This window comes from Ascidiella aspersa, chromosome 4, assembly GCF_963924565.1.
Source record: "Ascidiella aspersa chromosome 4, kaAscAspe10.2, whole genome shotgun sequence".
In the NCBI taxonomy this organism is placed as follows: domain Eukaryota; kingdom Metazoa; phylum Chordata; class Ascidiacea; order Phlebobranchia; family Ascidiidae; genus Ascidiella; species Ascidiella aspersa.
In genome coordinates, this window is record NC_139450.1 from 28,854,180 (window position 1) to 28,869,589 (window position 15,410).

General features: G+C 38.3%; 1 protein-coding gene across 1 annotated transcript in view; it reads right to left on the minus strand.

Moving 5' to 3' along the window:
- The window catches only part of LOC146157341 (uncharacterized), a 62,858-nt gene that overhangs the window by 19,123 nt on the left and 28,325 nt on the right, over positions 1-15,410 (minus strand). Inside the window, exons 16-24 of the mRNA XM_083388180.1 lie at positions 15,090-15,224; positions 7,366-7,473; positions 6,626-6,670; positions 4,438-4,545; positions 4,011-4,085; positions 2,412-2,627; positions 1,467-1,503; positions 1,236-1,399; positions 514-621 (exon numbers count right to left, since the gene is read on the minus strand). Coding sequence (XP_083244306.1) covers positions 514-621; positions 1,236-1,399; positions 1,467-1,503; positions 2,412-2,627; positions 4,011-4,085; positions 4,438-4,545; positions 6,626-6,670; positions 7,366-7,473; positions 15,090-15,224 — 996 coding nt within the window. The remainder of the gene's footprint in view (positions 1-513; positions 622-1,235; positions 1,400-1,466; positions 1,504-2,411; positions 2,628-4,010; positions 4,086-4,437; positions 4,546-6,625; positions 6,671-7,365; positions 7,474-15,089; positions 15,225-15,410) is intronic.

Sequence of the window (15,410 nt, forward strand, 5' to 3'; positions counted from 1 at the left end):
GTAGATCGACATCATCTGATTAAGACGTTTCGATGCGAACTTGTATCATCTTCACTTAATGTATTTCAACTAAAAGATGATGCAAGCTCGTATCGAAACGTCTTAATCAAGATGATGTCGATCTACTCGATCTTTTTATCTTTGCAATTTTGTTTGATATTCATTAAATAACCCGGTGTTTTTGCAAAAGTTCTGTTATTAAACATGTATTTTTGAGTTAAGGTTTTACAAATCCATAACAACTCGACATGCATCAAGAACGACGCCGTGGTTTTCTGGGACAGGCATTTCAACTGAATTTTTACATTTGCAATATTATTACTAATCAAATGACACAAATAAAGTATTTAACAATGCAGAAAAACTAATTTTCCAAAATAGTAGACCACGCTTTCCACAAAAATCAAAGTTTTACACAACAATTAAAATAAGAAATATTTTACAGCAGCATTTAGGACCAACTTATAAGCAGAAACATTGTATTTTCACCCAACTATATTAAAGCCAATTTACCTCGCGGCCTGGAGTTCCATCTCTTCCTGGTGGCCCGATGGCGCCGTCGACGCCGTTTCGGCCATCCCGCCCTGGTTCTCCAGGACTCCCTTTGGGTCCAACTTCGCCCTGTGATGGTACAGATTAATTAATAAGAGCGTTGATATTGGCTTAGTTTGATACTTCTGTTTGAATTGCAACTGAACATTTGTATCAATTTGTCAAGAAAACAGTGGATTAAATGAACGATCAAACTAAATGATTTTTCTATACTTTCGTCTCAGTTAGTTATATTATAACACTTGTGAAAACTTAAGCTTTACCGTTTGCGTATAGTTTACAATGGGAAGATCTTAAGACCCACCCCAAGTCCACGTATATAACTCAAACCAAGACAACAAAAAAAAAAAGTTTGTAAAACGAAGAGGTACAAATGCAAGTTTAAATGAAATTGTTTTACTGCGGTACTTTTTGAACACATACCTTAAGATTAACATGCACATAAACTGCATTCAAAGACTATTCAAAGATTTTTGAAAAAATAAGGGTTTTCTAAAGACTTTCAACATACAATTCGAAATAAAACATAAAATAAAACATAAATGTAAAGAAGACTTAGGGCAACCATTTTAAGCCAATCATAAAGCGTACAAAATCACGCAAAGAATAGGAGGCGTGGTTTCTCCGACAAACCAAGTTTTTTATCAAAAAATTGTGCGCAGAACACGGCTATACGCACGTACCTGGTCGCCCGGGTACCCTTCCAGTCCAATCTCACCAGGTGGGCCAACGTCGCCCTGCAAATTGACGAGGTTGGTTACGGGTGGCCGGCATACAATAACACAATAAATAAAATATAGCGCAAAAAGGGTTGAAGTACTTGGCATCAGACAATGGAAACAGGATGCTGGTGTGTGCGGTATTTTTAAGGGTGAGTGTCAGATTTTCAATGGGGAAAAATTGATTTGCCCCACCTGGGTTCACGGTCAAGGCGATTTCGAGTGGGCTAAACTGGCAAAAAAAGAAAAATGTGTCAACTAAAAATGTTGTAGTTGAAAATGTCAGGCATATACATAAGATATGGCTTTTAAAATTGCTTTTTTATGATACTTGTTTAAAAGGAAATTTCAAACAGGTTAGAAAAAAGTTTCAAATTTTTCACAATAGCATTGCAATATTATACTCCTATATAGCAGTAGATCTCAGTATTTGTCATAGGCAGACCCCTTTTGTTTCCTTAAAATAATAAAAACATCAAAGTAAACATAAGAAAAAAGGTAAACAATTATGTACAACAATTACTAATATACAAGTCACCACTTTTACTATCACTTATTGTACATAACCGGCCAAGCTATTATTTTTGTTATTATTACAAATTAATGGCTATGTTCCGGCTAATATGATTTAACCAATGATACTATAAATAAGAAAAATCTTGCGCGGACCCCTTTAAATCATAATTACTGAAACCAGTTTGAGAACAACTCCTATAAAGAACATACATTTTAAAGTCAAGCAGAGTGTAATAAATTTCTTAGACAAAAACAATCATAAAAATAATTTTAAAACAACAGCAAAACAAAATGAAAAACTTTGTAGCATAATTGGAGTTGGTAGTAAGATGTAGTAAGAATATCACAGCCCATACAAATAAATAAAGGTTGAAAATGTAATAAAGAGTTTATTCGAAACGTTCAAAATGATACCTACTTCTGTATGGGCTTTGATATTCTTATTACAATAGAAAAACTTTGGAGCATATTGGTTTGAGGTCGTAGTAGGACCTAATGAGAATATTAAAACTCATGCAAATGAATAAAGGTTGAAAATGAAATAAAGAGCTATTCACAACGTTTAAAATGATACCTACTTCTGTTTGGGCTTTGATATTCTTCTTACAATACAAAACGTTTTACCTTTTGTCCTTTTTCTCCATCTTTCCCGTCTTCACCTGGCTTTCCGTCATTTCCATCTTCTCCGTTATTTCCAGTCTCCCCCGTTTTTCCGGTTTCACCCCGGGGTCCGGTGTCCCCCACCTCGCCCCTGTCCCCGGTCGACCCTTTGGCCCCTTTGGTTCCAGGTACGCCCGGCTCCCCTGGCTGACCGTCGCGGCCCGGACGACCTATTTCACCCTGTTGAAAAAATACTCCTGTTTCAACTTTTAACAAAACATTGTAAACTAGTAAACCGTACGACCGTAGATACAGTAAGTGAATTGCATTGTTTAAACCTTCTAATAAAACAATGGGCATTATCGACGTCATATGCAGCCCAGCAGTGTTGTAAACTGAAGTCATTACAACAGTATGGCAGATAAACAATTTACTTTGTAAACAATTAACTTTAAGTTTAAAACGACTTGATTTGAGTCAGGTTATTTATCCAAATGACTTAAATCAAGTAAACCTATGTAGTCCCAAAAATTGACTTAAATGACTCAACACTGCTAGCTGATAAGAGTTGACAAAATGTATACCAAATCCCATATAAGAATATGTTGACTTGCGCCAACGTTTGTGAGAAAGTGGTTAAAAATATTAAAAATCCGTAATCGGAGTAAAACTTTTGGAATAAAAAAGTGTGTAATTAAAAAGCAGTTGTAACGGCTCGGTTTCAGTTGTTAATGCTCGAAGGTTGGATTTGTTTAACGAGTACAAAATCAGGCAATTCAAACAAATGGTATGCGCAGTGTTGCGTGAATTTATTTGCAAAAGTACAATAGTTTAAAAGTCGTACAAAACTATACTGAATCCGGAATCTTAAAAGACAACAAAACCGAAAATAGAAAATCGAAAATCTCATCTTGTCGCCTTATCATTTTTATTAATGTATCCTGTTATGTGTTGACTTACACAGTTTAGTTTTACAATCGCAATGTTTGCCAAAACGGCGTTAATCGGGCGTCGGCTTCGGTTTTACAGCGCGTCAATATCGTAAAATAGTGCCAATCCTAACTCGTTAACATTTTGACGTGGTACGTCACTACACGATAGGTTGCGTTTCCACAACAGTTTGTTTGTTCGCAATATATTAAATAAAAGTGATTTTCCGCATATTAACTTGACTTAAAATTACTTCAGTGAATATTACTGAGTAACTTAACATGCTTTAAGTCTTTCAGACAAAATAATTTCCTTTGGACTGAGGTCATTTAGACAAATTACTTAACTTTGACTTGAGTATTTTCATAAAAAAAATTTTTGGGTAATATTAGGTTATTCTCAGTTTAGACAGGATTGCTATATATTTTGTTCATGTTGTTGTATAGATCAGACAAGTTTACCAATTCAATTAGTTAAACATTCTATTGTGAAAGCAATGTCTTCGACTTGACTTAGGCAACTAAAGATTTTGAAGTGCTATTTTTGAGAATAACTTATATTTTACTAAGTTATTTGACTTGAGTGGGACTTAAGTGATTTCCAATGGACTTCTTTGCAAAACTGCCACATGCCTTTTCGCGTTTTTGACGCGTCACAGATGGTTTTGCCTAGAACCTTAAATTGCCAACTTACAGGGGGTCCAGGTGGTCCTTCCACGTCACTGACTGGTCCAGGTGGGCCGACTGGTCCGACGGGCCCAATAGCACCCTTTAAAGTATAAAATATTTAAACCAAGTCAACAATTGGGTACACTATGCAAGGATCTGTAATGTAGCTTGATAATGAATTGCAAAGCCAAAAAGGTCGAGTAGACCGACATCATCCTGATTAGGACGTTGATACAAGCTCGTATCGAAACGTCTTAATAAAGATGATGTCGATCTACTCGACCTTTTCAGCTTTGTAATTCATTATTGAGCTGCAAGTGACAATTGTTGGCTAAATTTCGTTAAAAATGCTACGAATTTAGCATAACTTTTTAGCATAAATTCGTAGTCGAAACCAAATACAATATTACTCAAGTGCGTAATAACGAATATGAAAAGTGAACAAAACTTACAGCGATGCCCTCCTCTCCCGGTGGGCCTTCTGGACCGGCAGGGCCCCTGGGTCCTTCTGGCCCCACTGGGCCGGCCACGCCGACGGCCCCCGCAATTCCGCGCGTCCCCTAAAAGAAAAAGAATATTAAAAAATGAAGAGCGAAACATCAAGTTGGAATTTGAAAGATTTGTGCAAAATAATAAAAATAACTGATATTTTTTAATTGCTGCAAAATTGGAAATGAAATTGCCCCGAACGTGTTTCCCGGAAAAGTAAACAAATACTATTATGGAAAAACAATCATTTTATAGGATCTGCCTTTCCGTTTACCATAATGCCTATACTTTCAAATTACAATATGGGCCTAAAAAAAACAAAATTGAAGAGAACTGAAAATTGAAGACAAGGGCATTTCAAGGTTAAACGAACACCCATTGGCATTTTCCAAAACATCCAAAAAACCGCCCCCGTTAACGGCCTATGGCTAGACGTTTAACGACCCCGCTGTGTATCGCTTTAGCAAAACCCAAAAGCCACGCGGTTTCCTGTGTCTAAAGAACGGTACTCTCCTCTTGTAGATTGCAAACACCCTTGACGTGATGCCAGAGGAACAATCGAAACCATTTAGCCTTGTTTATTGCGCGTATCGTGTTGACTTTGCCCCTTAAATGGTCGCGCGCGTGCTTGCCTTAGAGTTGGGTTAAGGAGAATTTCTCGAACCTTCCGACTATAAATAGCAGTTTGAGCAAAGCTGGTCGACAACAATGCGGACAAGGTTGTTGCCATAAGAAACCGAGACACCGTTTAGAGGCGACCAACTATGTAAGGTCCCTTCTCCTGAAGTTCAATTTCTGGGGGAATTGAATGCGCTTTGGGGAGGTGTTAGGGATTGGAAACCCCATAATTAGTTTACATCATAATCCCAGCCTGTTTTTCGATTGAAGTTTTCAATTGCTCTTTTCGTTTGTTATCCGACTGGTGTTCGGTTTGGACTTGCTGTCATATTATCGTTAGGAGTCTCGGTCTATGTAGTAATTCAGTGTTGTAAACAAGTCATTTTGAAATGACTTAAGTCCCAGTCAAGTCATTCGTAAAATAACTTGAGTACAAGTTTAGAGCAAGTCAACTTCAAGTCCAGCCCTTGTCAAAAAAATAAAACTTTAAATTTTGAAAACCGGCAAACTCCTCCGATTATTATGAGCAACTCAAGTCAAAAATAACATAAAAGCAGCATATAACAAGCAAATTCTTTTATGTGCAAAGATTGGGCTAAATTACGCAATTTTATAATTAATTGCTTAATTAAAACAATTTATTTTAACCCAAGTCATTTGTCTAAATGCCTTAAGTCAAGTCAAGTCATTTGCCCAAAAGACTTAAGTCAAGTCAAGTATTTTTGCCCAAATGACTTAAGTCAAGTCAAGCCATTTAAAAACAGTGACTTAAGTGCACTTAAGTCAAGTCATTGACTTAAGTCATTTCAACACTGTGTAGTATTGATGCAAAATTGCAACGCATTTCAAAACTGAATTTTGTGGCACCTACCATGACGCTTGGTAACATAAATGGCGCTTTTCAACATTAGTTTGACTACTCTAACGACGCCTATTTATTTTAGACGACGTTTACGTTCAGATCACATAAATGAAATACAAATGAAACCATTCATATGCTATGCATACAATTTTGTAAACTAAAAAGCAGGAAATAAGTCGACAAGACTAAAACGCTATTTGATTCAAAGAATTTTACAAGTAAATTCCACCGCTTATAGCTTCAACTATAGCTCGAATTCCAATGCGTTTGATCCCCTAAAATCCATTATTTCGCGAAATAATTGGGGCTTAACTTCAAATTGGCCAATTATTTAACACCTAACCTAAACATCGACTCTGTACATCACACAGTAGGAAAGGGGGGTCAAAAAGACCTCTCATATTTCGGAGGCGTCCTTTTAGCGCCCCACGCATCAGCTAAGACAACACGCGCCGTCTGTGGAGTTAAACCACGCGGGCACCGGGCGAGTTCTATACCCGGCCGGTCATTGAGCCATTGACGGGTCGTTTTGCTGGTCGACGGGGCGTGAGACAGCCTAATCAAAAGCAAGGCAGCCGACCGACGCCGCATCAGACGGACGAGATTGGATCTCGCGGTCGGCTTCTGTTGTGCAAAGCGAAATTCTGTTGGTTTTTCGCACGAGAACCCACCTTTTGGCCTCGCAGTCCGCGCTGGCCTTGCTCGCCGCGGGTTCCCTGCAAAAACAAGCGCTCGGGTTAGTTGTGCTTTCAACGCTTGATTAACGGCCTTGGTGTCATGTGGCGGGTCTGTTTTTTTATTATAAAGGCCTAATTTGCCAGAACCGCGCCTGATCTGTGTATGCCTCAATTTACAAAAAAGGCTCCATGAAAAACAGGCTTGATTTATGAAAGCCTTACTGCTTTGTAAAGAGTTTGATAAATACATTGCCAGAGCACGACAGTTATGGCCTGTTGAAAGTTGTTATAGTGGTAAAGCGCACGTTGGCTAGACGTGTTAATGGTTGCGGGCCAGACTTAACAAAACACTTGCTTTATTTCGTTTGCACGTACATAATAAGGAATACATAGATATATTAATAAAACTGTAATCAGAATACATATATTCAGACGGTGACGAAATTTTAACTTACTTTGTTTAGTTATTTAGTTAGGCTACCTAATTAAAATCAAGAAAGCCTATATTGTCTTGTGAAATTATAAAGGCCTTATATTTGCAAAGGTCCGGATCTTAATTTAAATTTAATCAAATCATTCACAGAGCGAGGCATACAGTTGGAAGTTTTCAAATTAAGCAACTTTTCTGCACAAAAAACACAAGGTTCCACAACTTAAGAATACAGTACAGTACTGCGGTAGTAACCGTAAGATTGGTATAATTAAAACTCGACGGCACATCGATCTCTACTTACGGGGGTACCAGGGACTCCGTCCACCCCGTCGCCCCCATCTTCACCGGGATTCCCCTTTTGCCCCTTGCTTCCGTCATTTCCCTGGAGCCCAGGTGCGCCGGCTTCGCCCTGCAAAAAACAATTGGAATAAGACCTAAATATTCCAGCAATAAGGCCTAAATCAGGGATGTCCAGCCTGCGGCCCGCGGGCCACATTGCGGCCCGTCTGAAATTTTTGTGCGGCCCGCTAGTCATTTTCACTCCCTGTAGTAGTATTTTAAATGTTCAATATTAGCCTAATTAAAATGTACCTGTCAGCTTTTAGGGGCGCACTAATAGTATAGTATGGGTAAAATATATATATATAACTCTAAAGGCCCGTTATAACTGTAAAGAGCAATACTTAATCTTGAAACTTAATAGGTTCTGCGGCCCATTAAATTATTTCAAGTGTCAATGCGGCCCACTATAATAAAATGTTGGACATCCCTGGCCTAAATAAACAAAAGACTAATACCTAATAATCGTAATACTGTATAAATCAGAATAAGCCCTAAATCCGCCGGAATGGGACCTAAATGGTCAAAATCAGTCCTATACAAGATTTTGCATACACCCTAAGTACATCACTAATTCCCCTAATAATTGTAACCCTAACCCAAATTATTTTCTCACCATTACCACAAATAGAGGCAAAAAATCCGGTGCCGAAAGAGGACAAACTCAGCCGACCAAACGTCCACACTAAAACACCCTATGCAAAAAGGCACTAAAAATTTTTATGTGTAATCGTTAAAAGTAACCTCCACTTTTTAAAAAAATTGTTTATTTTGCACGACCATCCAGCAAAATATGATTACACCTTGGAAAGTAATCCAGGAAATGGTTAGTTTTTTTGGGCTAAGGTAGGTTTATTTGAAAAGTGTGATTTGTTGGTAGAACTATCGCCTCATAGCCATCTAGTTGGTTAAAATGTCGAACATTGCAAAACTTCTGGGTTACTAATCACGCCATTTTTAAATAAAATACATCCAACAAATATTTCTCGCTTACTCACGTAGCTACAAAAAAAAATATATTGTATTTTTTTTTAATTTTCTGCCCATCACCTGTTTAGAAAAAATAACCAGTTGAAAAACAATGCTGAGTATGCACGTCTGCATAGACGATTAGACGTGACTGCTCAGCAGTAAACTATCGTATTACGGGCGGCTTAGAGGTTTGTGTACAGCTTGCGAATAGCTGTGGTTTGCCTGAATCACTAAGCTAAGAGCTTAAGCAGTGGCCTTATAAGGCTACAAAGCAGCGCCAAGGCAATATTAAAATGCAATCTAAAACGGTCAAAAATATACAAGGATGGTCTGATAAACTCGGGGAGTTTTTTACTGTAAACAGTTGCACTTTAAGTAACAACAACTTGTGCGTTCTGTTTTTTTAATTTTAATGTTATTTAATTTATTTTGGTTATTTAAAATGTTTGCCCGCTTTTAGTAACACATGCGAGTCTTTTACTGTAAACAGTTGCACTTTAAGTAACAACAACTTGTGCGTTCTGTTTTTTTTAATTTTAATGTTATTTAATTTATTTTGGTTATTTAAAATGTTTGCCCGCTTTTAGTAACACATGCGAGTCTTTTACTGTAAACAGTTGCACTTTAAGTAACAACAACTTGTGCGTTCTGTTTTTTTTAATTTTAATGTTATTTAATTTATTTTGGTTATTTAAAATTTTTGCCCGCTTTTAGTAACACATGATATCAGTTCGAAAAAATACATGTTTCTTTTCAACAAAAGTCTTATCTTGTGTTTTACTTATGTAATTTTCTATATATATTGACTTAAAGTATCAAGTAGGCTACATGAAACAATCCTGGCCGCACAGAAATCTGCTGGTTACATGGAATGTTTAAGAAAATTAGTAGTTTTCCAACAGGTGAATGCGAACGCAAAAAAGGCATCAAAGAATGGCCACCTTTTTGTGGGTTACCATTTGGAAAAGTACCCCTTTATTTGTGATTTGAAATGGGTCATTTGCTACATATTCAACAATGTTGTTGGGATTACCAGGTCGGGTATAACAAGTAATTCATGTTCATGTGCAGGTTATTGGGTGACTCTCAATTTTGCCACGGAAACACCGGCCTATATATTCTCAAGCACTAAGCACACCACTCCTTCACGGTAATTTGGAGCCTCGTAAGTTCATATTTGACAAACCGAAGCCGCTTCGTACAAAACCCGAAACTCGAAGCAGCATAACGCCAAAATCCATCCATCATACTCGACATTCCTCAACGGCGCGGCGAAAAACAAAAAAATGAACGTGATGTTTTTTAAGCCCGGAAGAAACACAGCAAGCAGTGCCAGCAAGCAACAGAAGCTATAGGGGATAATTGACCGGGGCCAAGCGGCGCTAACAAGGCTATGCTGATCTGAGCCGTCTCCCGCACGCCTCAAAACACAAGGATGATGACAGAAAGGGCTCGCACGTCGCTCGCGGTCTGCCGCCGACTCGGGCGAAATCCGAGTTCACGTTCGCTTCCTAATTAGGCTGCGTCGAACGCTTTTCGGCTGCTGTTTTTTTTCGTTTTCGTTTTTTTTTTTGGCGAGATATCGCGACTTGGAAGAAACGCTGGCGGAATTTTCGTGGTAAGGCGTCTCTGCACGGGATTAAAATGGGCCAGGGCTCTGTTACACTAAAATTTCAGGCTACCTACTCTACGGCCTGTCGGATGCAAAGCGCTACACCTATCGTAAACTGTATTAATAAAAGTTGAGCAAATAAAACACATAAACAATAAGAGCGGCCAAAGACTAAAATAGGGCGTAAACGATGACGATATCAATAGGTGGTTCTCCCGGCATTGCTCAAACCTGACTGCCCACATTCGTTTTGTAGTGCGCGAATTAAAAATCGAAAATAAAGCTTGAAAGGTGAGGTGCGAAAGTGAAAAAGCGATATAAAGTGGGTGAGAAAGAAAGAGTAAAAACAACACACAACAAACGATAAAACATTTTGTGCAACACCTCTTCTTTTTAATCGTGATTTTGCAATTTTTTTAGGCTGATTTACGGCCTCGAGACGGTCCATGCAACGTTGGTGAAAATCAAATTATTTTTTTTCTTTTAGTAAACCTTTTAATTTTTAGTAAACCCTAAAAAAACGGTCGAGCTTGCCATACATTAAACAGTTGACGGGAATGTACATTGAAGAAAGAGTACTGGTTTTGCATTCACATCTCATTTAAGAGATTAGATTAGGAGGTCAAATATAAATTGTGTGTTCAGTCGCTATATATATATATAGTCCTTTAATTTTTTTATTTTTTAGAATAAAACGCTCACGATTTAAGCAAATTGAGCGACTACAAAAAGTTGTAACAGTGAACTGGCAAAAAAGAGTTGAAGTTAAACCTAAAAGTTGCACTTTCTCTCTATTTTGTCACGCTTTGTGGTTGTTGTGATGAAAACAAAACGCAAATAGCAATAATCGGTGCCAAAAATGCCAGCTCTTAGCACAAAGTTTAACGGAAAAGCCTAAGAAATACCAGTTGCTGCGACACCCGTGACTACCACAGCACGACCTCTTGTTTAAGAACCTGGTCTTTCTATAGAACCTAGACCAGGGTTTCTTACCCTTTTTATGGTCGTGGCCCACTTTGTTTTGAAAAGTTTCCCTGGCTCTGGCAATCTGGGGATAATAGAATCTAGACAAAGCACAAACCAACAGCCAAAGTCCCGCCCGAATCGCAAATTTGCGCGAATTGAGAAGCGAAAGCGTTGTTGTATTTTCGGGTGTCGACCCCGTGACTGGGGCGGTAACTAAGCCCCACTCAGCACAGTGACCCCACGCCCCTGGGGGAAATTAAAGCGAGCGGCGGGGCCCGGCTGGCGAAAGCGCGTTATTCCGTACATGGGCAAAAGCCGCTGGTGTATATAGGTTGTCTGCAGACCGTGAAAGAACTCAAAAAATTCAAAACCGTGGTGAAGACTTGGGATTTTGCCGACAGCTGATTCTTAGCTGTCAGATTTACGAGATAACATTGGCTAATCAAGTCGGTGGAATATGCCAAAAGTCGAATCAAAAGGCCTGGCTGGTTTGAGATCAGTCGTTCGGTAAGCTGTGATACTTGGGAGTCTGCATTTCTCTATTTTTCCGCGCAGCTTTTGGATCAAAAGTGATCATATCAAGTAATAAAGGTATTGGAGTTTTGGAGGGTACAGTAAAAAATTAACCACGATAATTTAATTATATCGAACACCATTGATTCTCAAACACAGGCATATTTATTAAAGTGTATTTTACTTTCCTGGACACATTCGAAATTCTTAAAAATAATAATCGAGTGTTAGTTATTTTTATACTCGATCGAGTAAATTTGACTAAAACAATCACCTGAAAAAAGCTATATTAACCGCTATTAGTTTTCCCAAAATTCTTCCCAAATTTTTTGAATTTTAAATTCTCGATGATCCGCAACTCTACAAGACAACTGTGTTCGATGTTTGCTATGACGTTACTCACATAATTAAAGTAAATACACAAATGATGATCAGGCTAAATTATTCGTTTTTGATTTTTCTTAAACAAAACACTTTTGCGTGTTATACTTCTTCACATATAACTACTTTGCGAACTGCGTTTGTAGGCGAAGAAGGGTTAAAATACCCAAAAAAGTAGACAAATTGACCAACGCTGGAATCCGGCATTTATGTGTGCAGATCGTCAGCAAAGCACTCATTAATCAAAGCAAAATCGCGCTAAAAACGCGACGTTTTGCCAGCTGGGCCAACAGCAACTAGGATCCAACTTCCAACGCGGCGTCAGCGGTAACACAATCGCCTAATGCGCGTAAGACGAAACTCTACAAATCAAAAAGCGGGCGTGAAATTACCCCCTGGTTGGGGGTCGGCTGCATCGGGGTATCGCTTTGCCTTAACCGCTTCCTAACACGACACTTTGTGGTTCCATACTGCCAGAGAAGCCGTATTTGATGGACGAAAAAATTGGATAAAAAACAACTTGAAAATTTTTAACGGCACTTAGTATCTAACTGAATCAAAATATCTGATATCAGGTTGACCATACAATAGAGAACGGAATACCGTTATAATGTGTTAGGTCAGTGCTTCTCAACCGTGGTTCGCCATTCAAAATTGGGGCTCGGTTTGATTTGGTTGGGTGGCCGACTACACTAAAAAAGTTTTGTTGAGATTATAGTTTTAAACAAGATTTCTCCAAACTTTGTAAAAAATTCGGAGGCCAATAGGTAATATGGCCCATATTAAGCAAATACATGCTAATTGCCTAAAGTTTTGTTCATTTTTTTAATGAAATTATAGGGGTCGCCAAAACTTTGCTGCTATACCGACGCTTCGTATTTGGGTCGACGCTAAAAAAAGCTAGAGAAACGCTGTGTAAGGGCTTGAGAGTTTAACGAACAAGACAAACCAGCCGGGGTTATTAATTTGTTTCACACGATACCCGAGAAGCGTAAACGACCACTTGTTGACAGAAACAAACTCGCCGTCGAAAGCCTTACACTTAAGTTATGTCCGACCATGATATATAGGTGTTGCGAATTTGATGCCAAACTGTGACCGGACGTTTGCAACCACCCTGTCAGAAGCAGACTTGAACAACTAGATAATAATAATTTTCTAATTCAATGAGTTAGAGCAAAATGCGGCTAATTCTAATCTAATCTAAGTTTGTGAATTGCTTGTGCGCTATATTTCTAGTTCTAATATAATTCGGATTTTATTAAAAAATGCTACTTAGTCCAACGGCATTTTAGTCTCTTTGTCAAAACAAATAATTTGAATTAAAACTCTTTGGTTGGAACGCAATTTTCACAGTCCGAAAAGCATATGCTATGCTAAAAGGCATCAAAATTAGCACGTACATAGTTATTTACCATTGACATTCTATTAGAATACTTCTTGATTTACTGAAATTCATTGTAAATAATAAAATGTAATTTTGGTTTAAATTCGTTATTTTAAGAATTTGGTAATTCAAATTCTAATCTAATTTGGTAAAACTCAAAATGGCCTAATTTCAATTCTAATTTAATTTATAAAGCTAAAATTAATATCTGGTTAAAAGAGTTATATTTCACGAAACAGCACATACCTTTTCTCCGGGTGTTCCATCGTTTCCATCTAGCCCAGGGATACCCTGAAAAAGAGTAAAGCACAGACTTAAGTACTATGGTAAAAATACGGATAGGGGTAAATCATGGAATTAGCTCTAAGGATAAAACGCAGAATTAGGAATAAAAGTAAAAACACCGAATTATGAATAAGAGCGAAACATGAAATTAAGAATAATAGTAAAATTCGGATATACGAAAAAAGCAAAACATTTGATTATGGATTGAGTAAAACACGAAATTAGGATATAGATTAGTGGTTCTCAACCGGGGTGCCGCGGCGCCCTGGTGTGCCATTTCTAATATTCAAGGGTGCCGATAGGTATTTGAGAATTTTTAATAACTTAATTTTTGCTCTATTGGTAAGCATCTTGATACAACTAATTGTGTACGATTAGAGACCATTATATCAAATGACATTTTCCAACATGTTTTAAGTTGATTGTGTTGTTCCAGTTCCATTTATGGTTATATTTTAGCAAAAAAACTTAACGAAAATTCCAGTGGGGAGCCGAAAATCTTTTTTTTGAGTGATGCCGTACGCCATAAAAGGTTGAGAACCATTGATATAGATGGTGGACGGCGGACAAATTCGTCTTGATTTCAAACACATACGTTTTATCCTCATTTCACCAAACCGAAAGACCCCGGCAATTTTCGCTTAAAATATGTAGGTCACGCAACGCCCCAACTTCAAACCATATTCGGTAAAACGTTACAGGCATTGCATCCCGGAAAGCGGTAGTTCAAATGAAACGCGACATTTTTGTCGGAATTCTACACGTGAATTACGCCATTTCGGATGCTTGATTACAGTACAGACTACAACAAAGAGGCGTAATCGAGCGCGTACTGTGCACTTGATTTTGCACCTGGGCCACAGCCGTATGTCGCCCGAACCCAAAGCGCTCGTTTCGGCAAAAGTTGAAAGGTGAGTTTGGTTGGGTTTTAAGGGGTCGGCACGCCACGGCGCTGTCTGCACGAGACCACCCCTAAAGCTGAGGGGCCCTTATTTGGTGCCGTTAAAATGAGCAACGGCTTCGAGACGTAATACTGTTTTGTGGTGAGACGATTGGCGACAAACGCGGCCTTACGAATTTTCTTATTAAAAAATACAAAAAAGGAGACCTTGCGAATTTTCTCAATTAAAATAAAAAAGCAGGCTTGCGAATTATCTGAATTTAAAAAAATTGTGCAACTTAAAGAAATGTCGTTGTGCTATAAAAAACGAATGTATCTTCCGACGTTTCGGCAGCCGATGTCAGCTGCTATCATCAGGTTCAATAAATAAATTAAAACTACGTTTGCCAACTTTTATAACAAAGTGAAACAGAAAGTTTTTATGACATTAGTCAACGACAAGCCATGTTTGCAGCCTAAATTTTATGGTTAAATACCCATTTAAAAAATCTATCTAAATCGATATTTTACCCTAAAATCCACCAGAATCTGTATATTGTCCTCCAAGGCAAAATGTTGCTGTAAATTTCACCACGGTAACGATTTCTTTACGCAAAAACAAATAACGAGAACCCTTTCCGATTCTTATATATAAAAGCTTTACCGACAACGAAAAATAAAAAAATCCACCTGTTGGCCGTCAATTCCGTTTCTTCCGGGTAATCCGTCGTTTCCCGGAATCCCATCTTCTCCGTTTGTTCCGGGAATTCCGTCTTTTCCCGGCAACCCAGTTTCGCCTGTCAACCCGGGCGGACCTCGAAGTCCCTTCAAAAGGAAGACAAGGTTGGTAAAATGGCCTGAACCAGGGATTGATAAACTACGGCCCGCCAAGTTGATTATTAAGGCCAACGCAATATTTCCTTAATGATATAAAACTAGTAGACCGAAAGCTTTTCTAGCCCTTTTTTCTGGCTGGCTAGAAAAGCCTATCTTGCTTGCATCATTGATTGA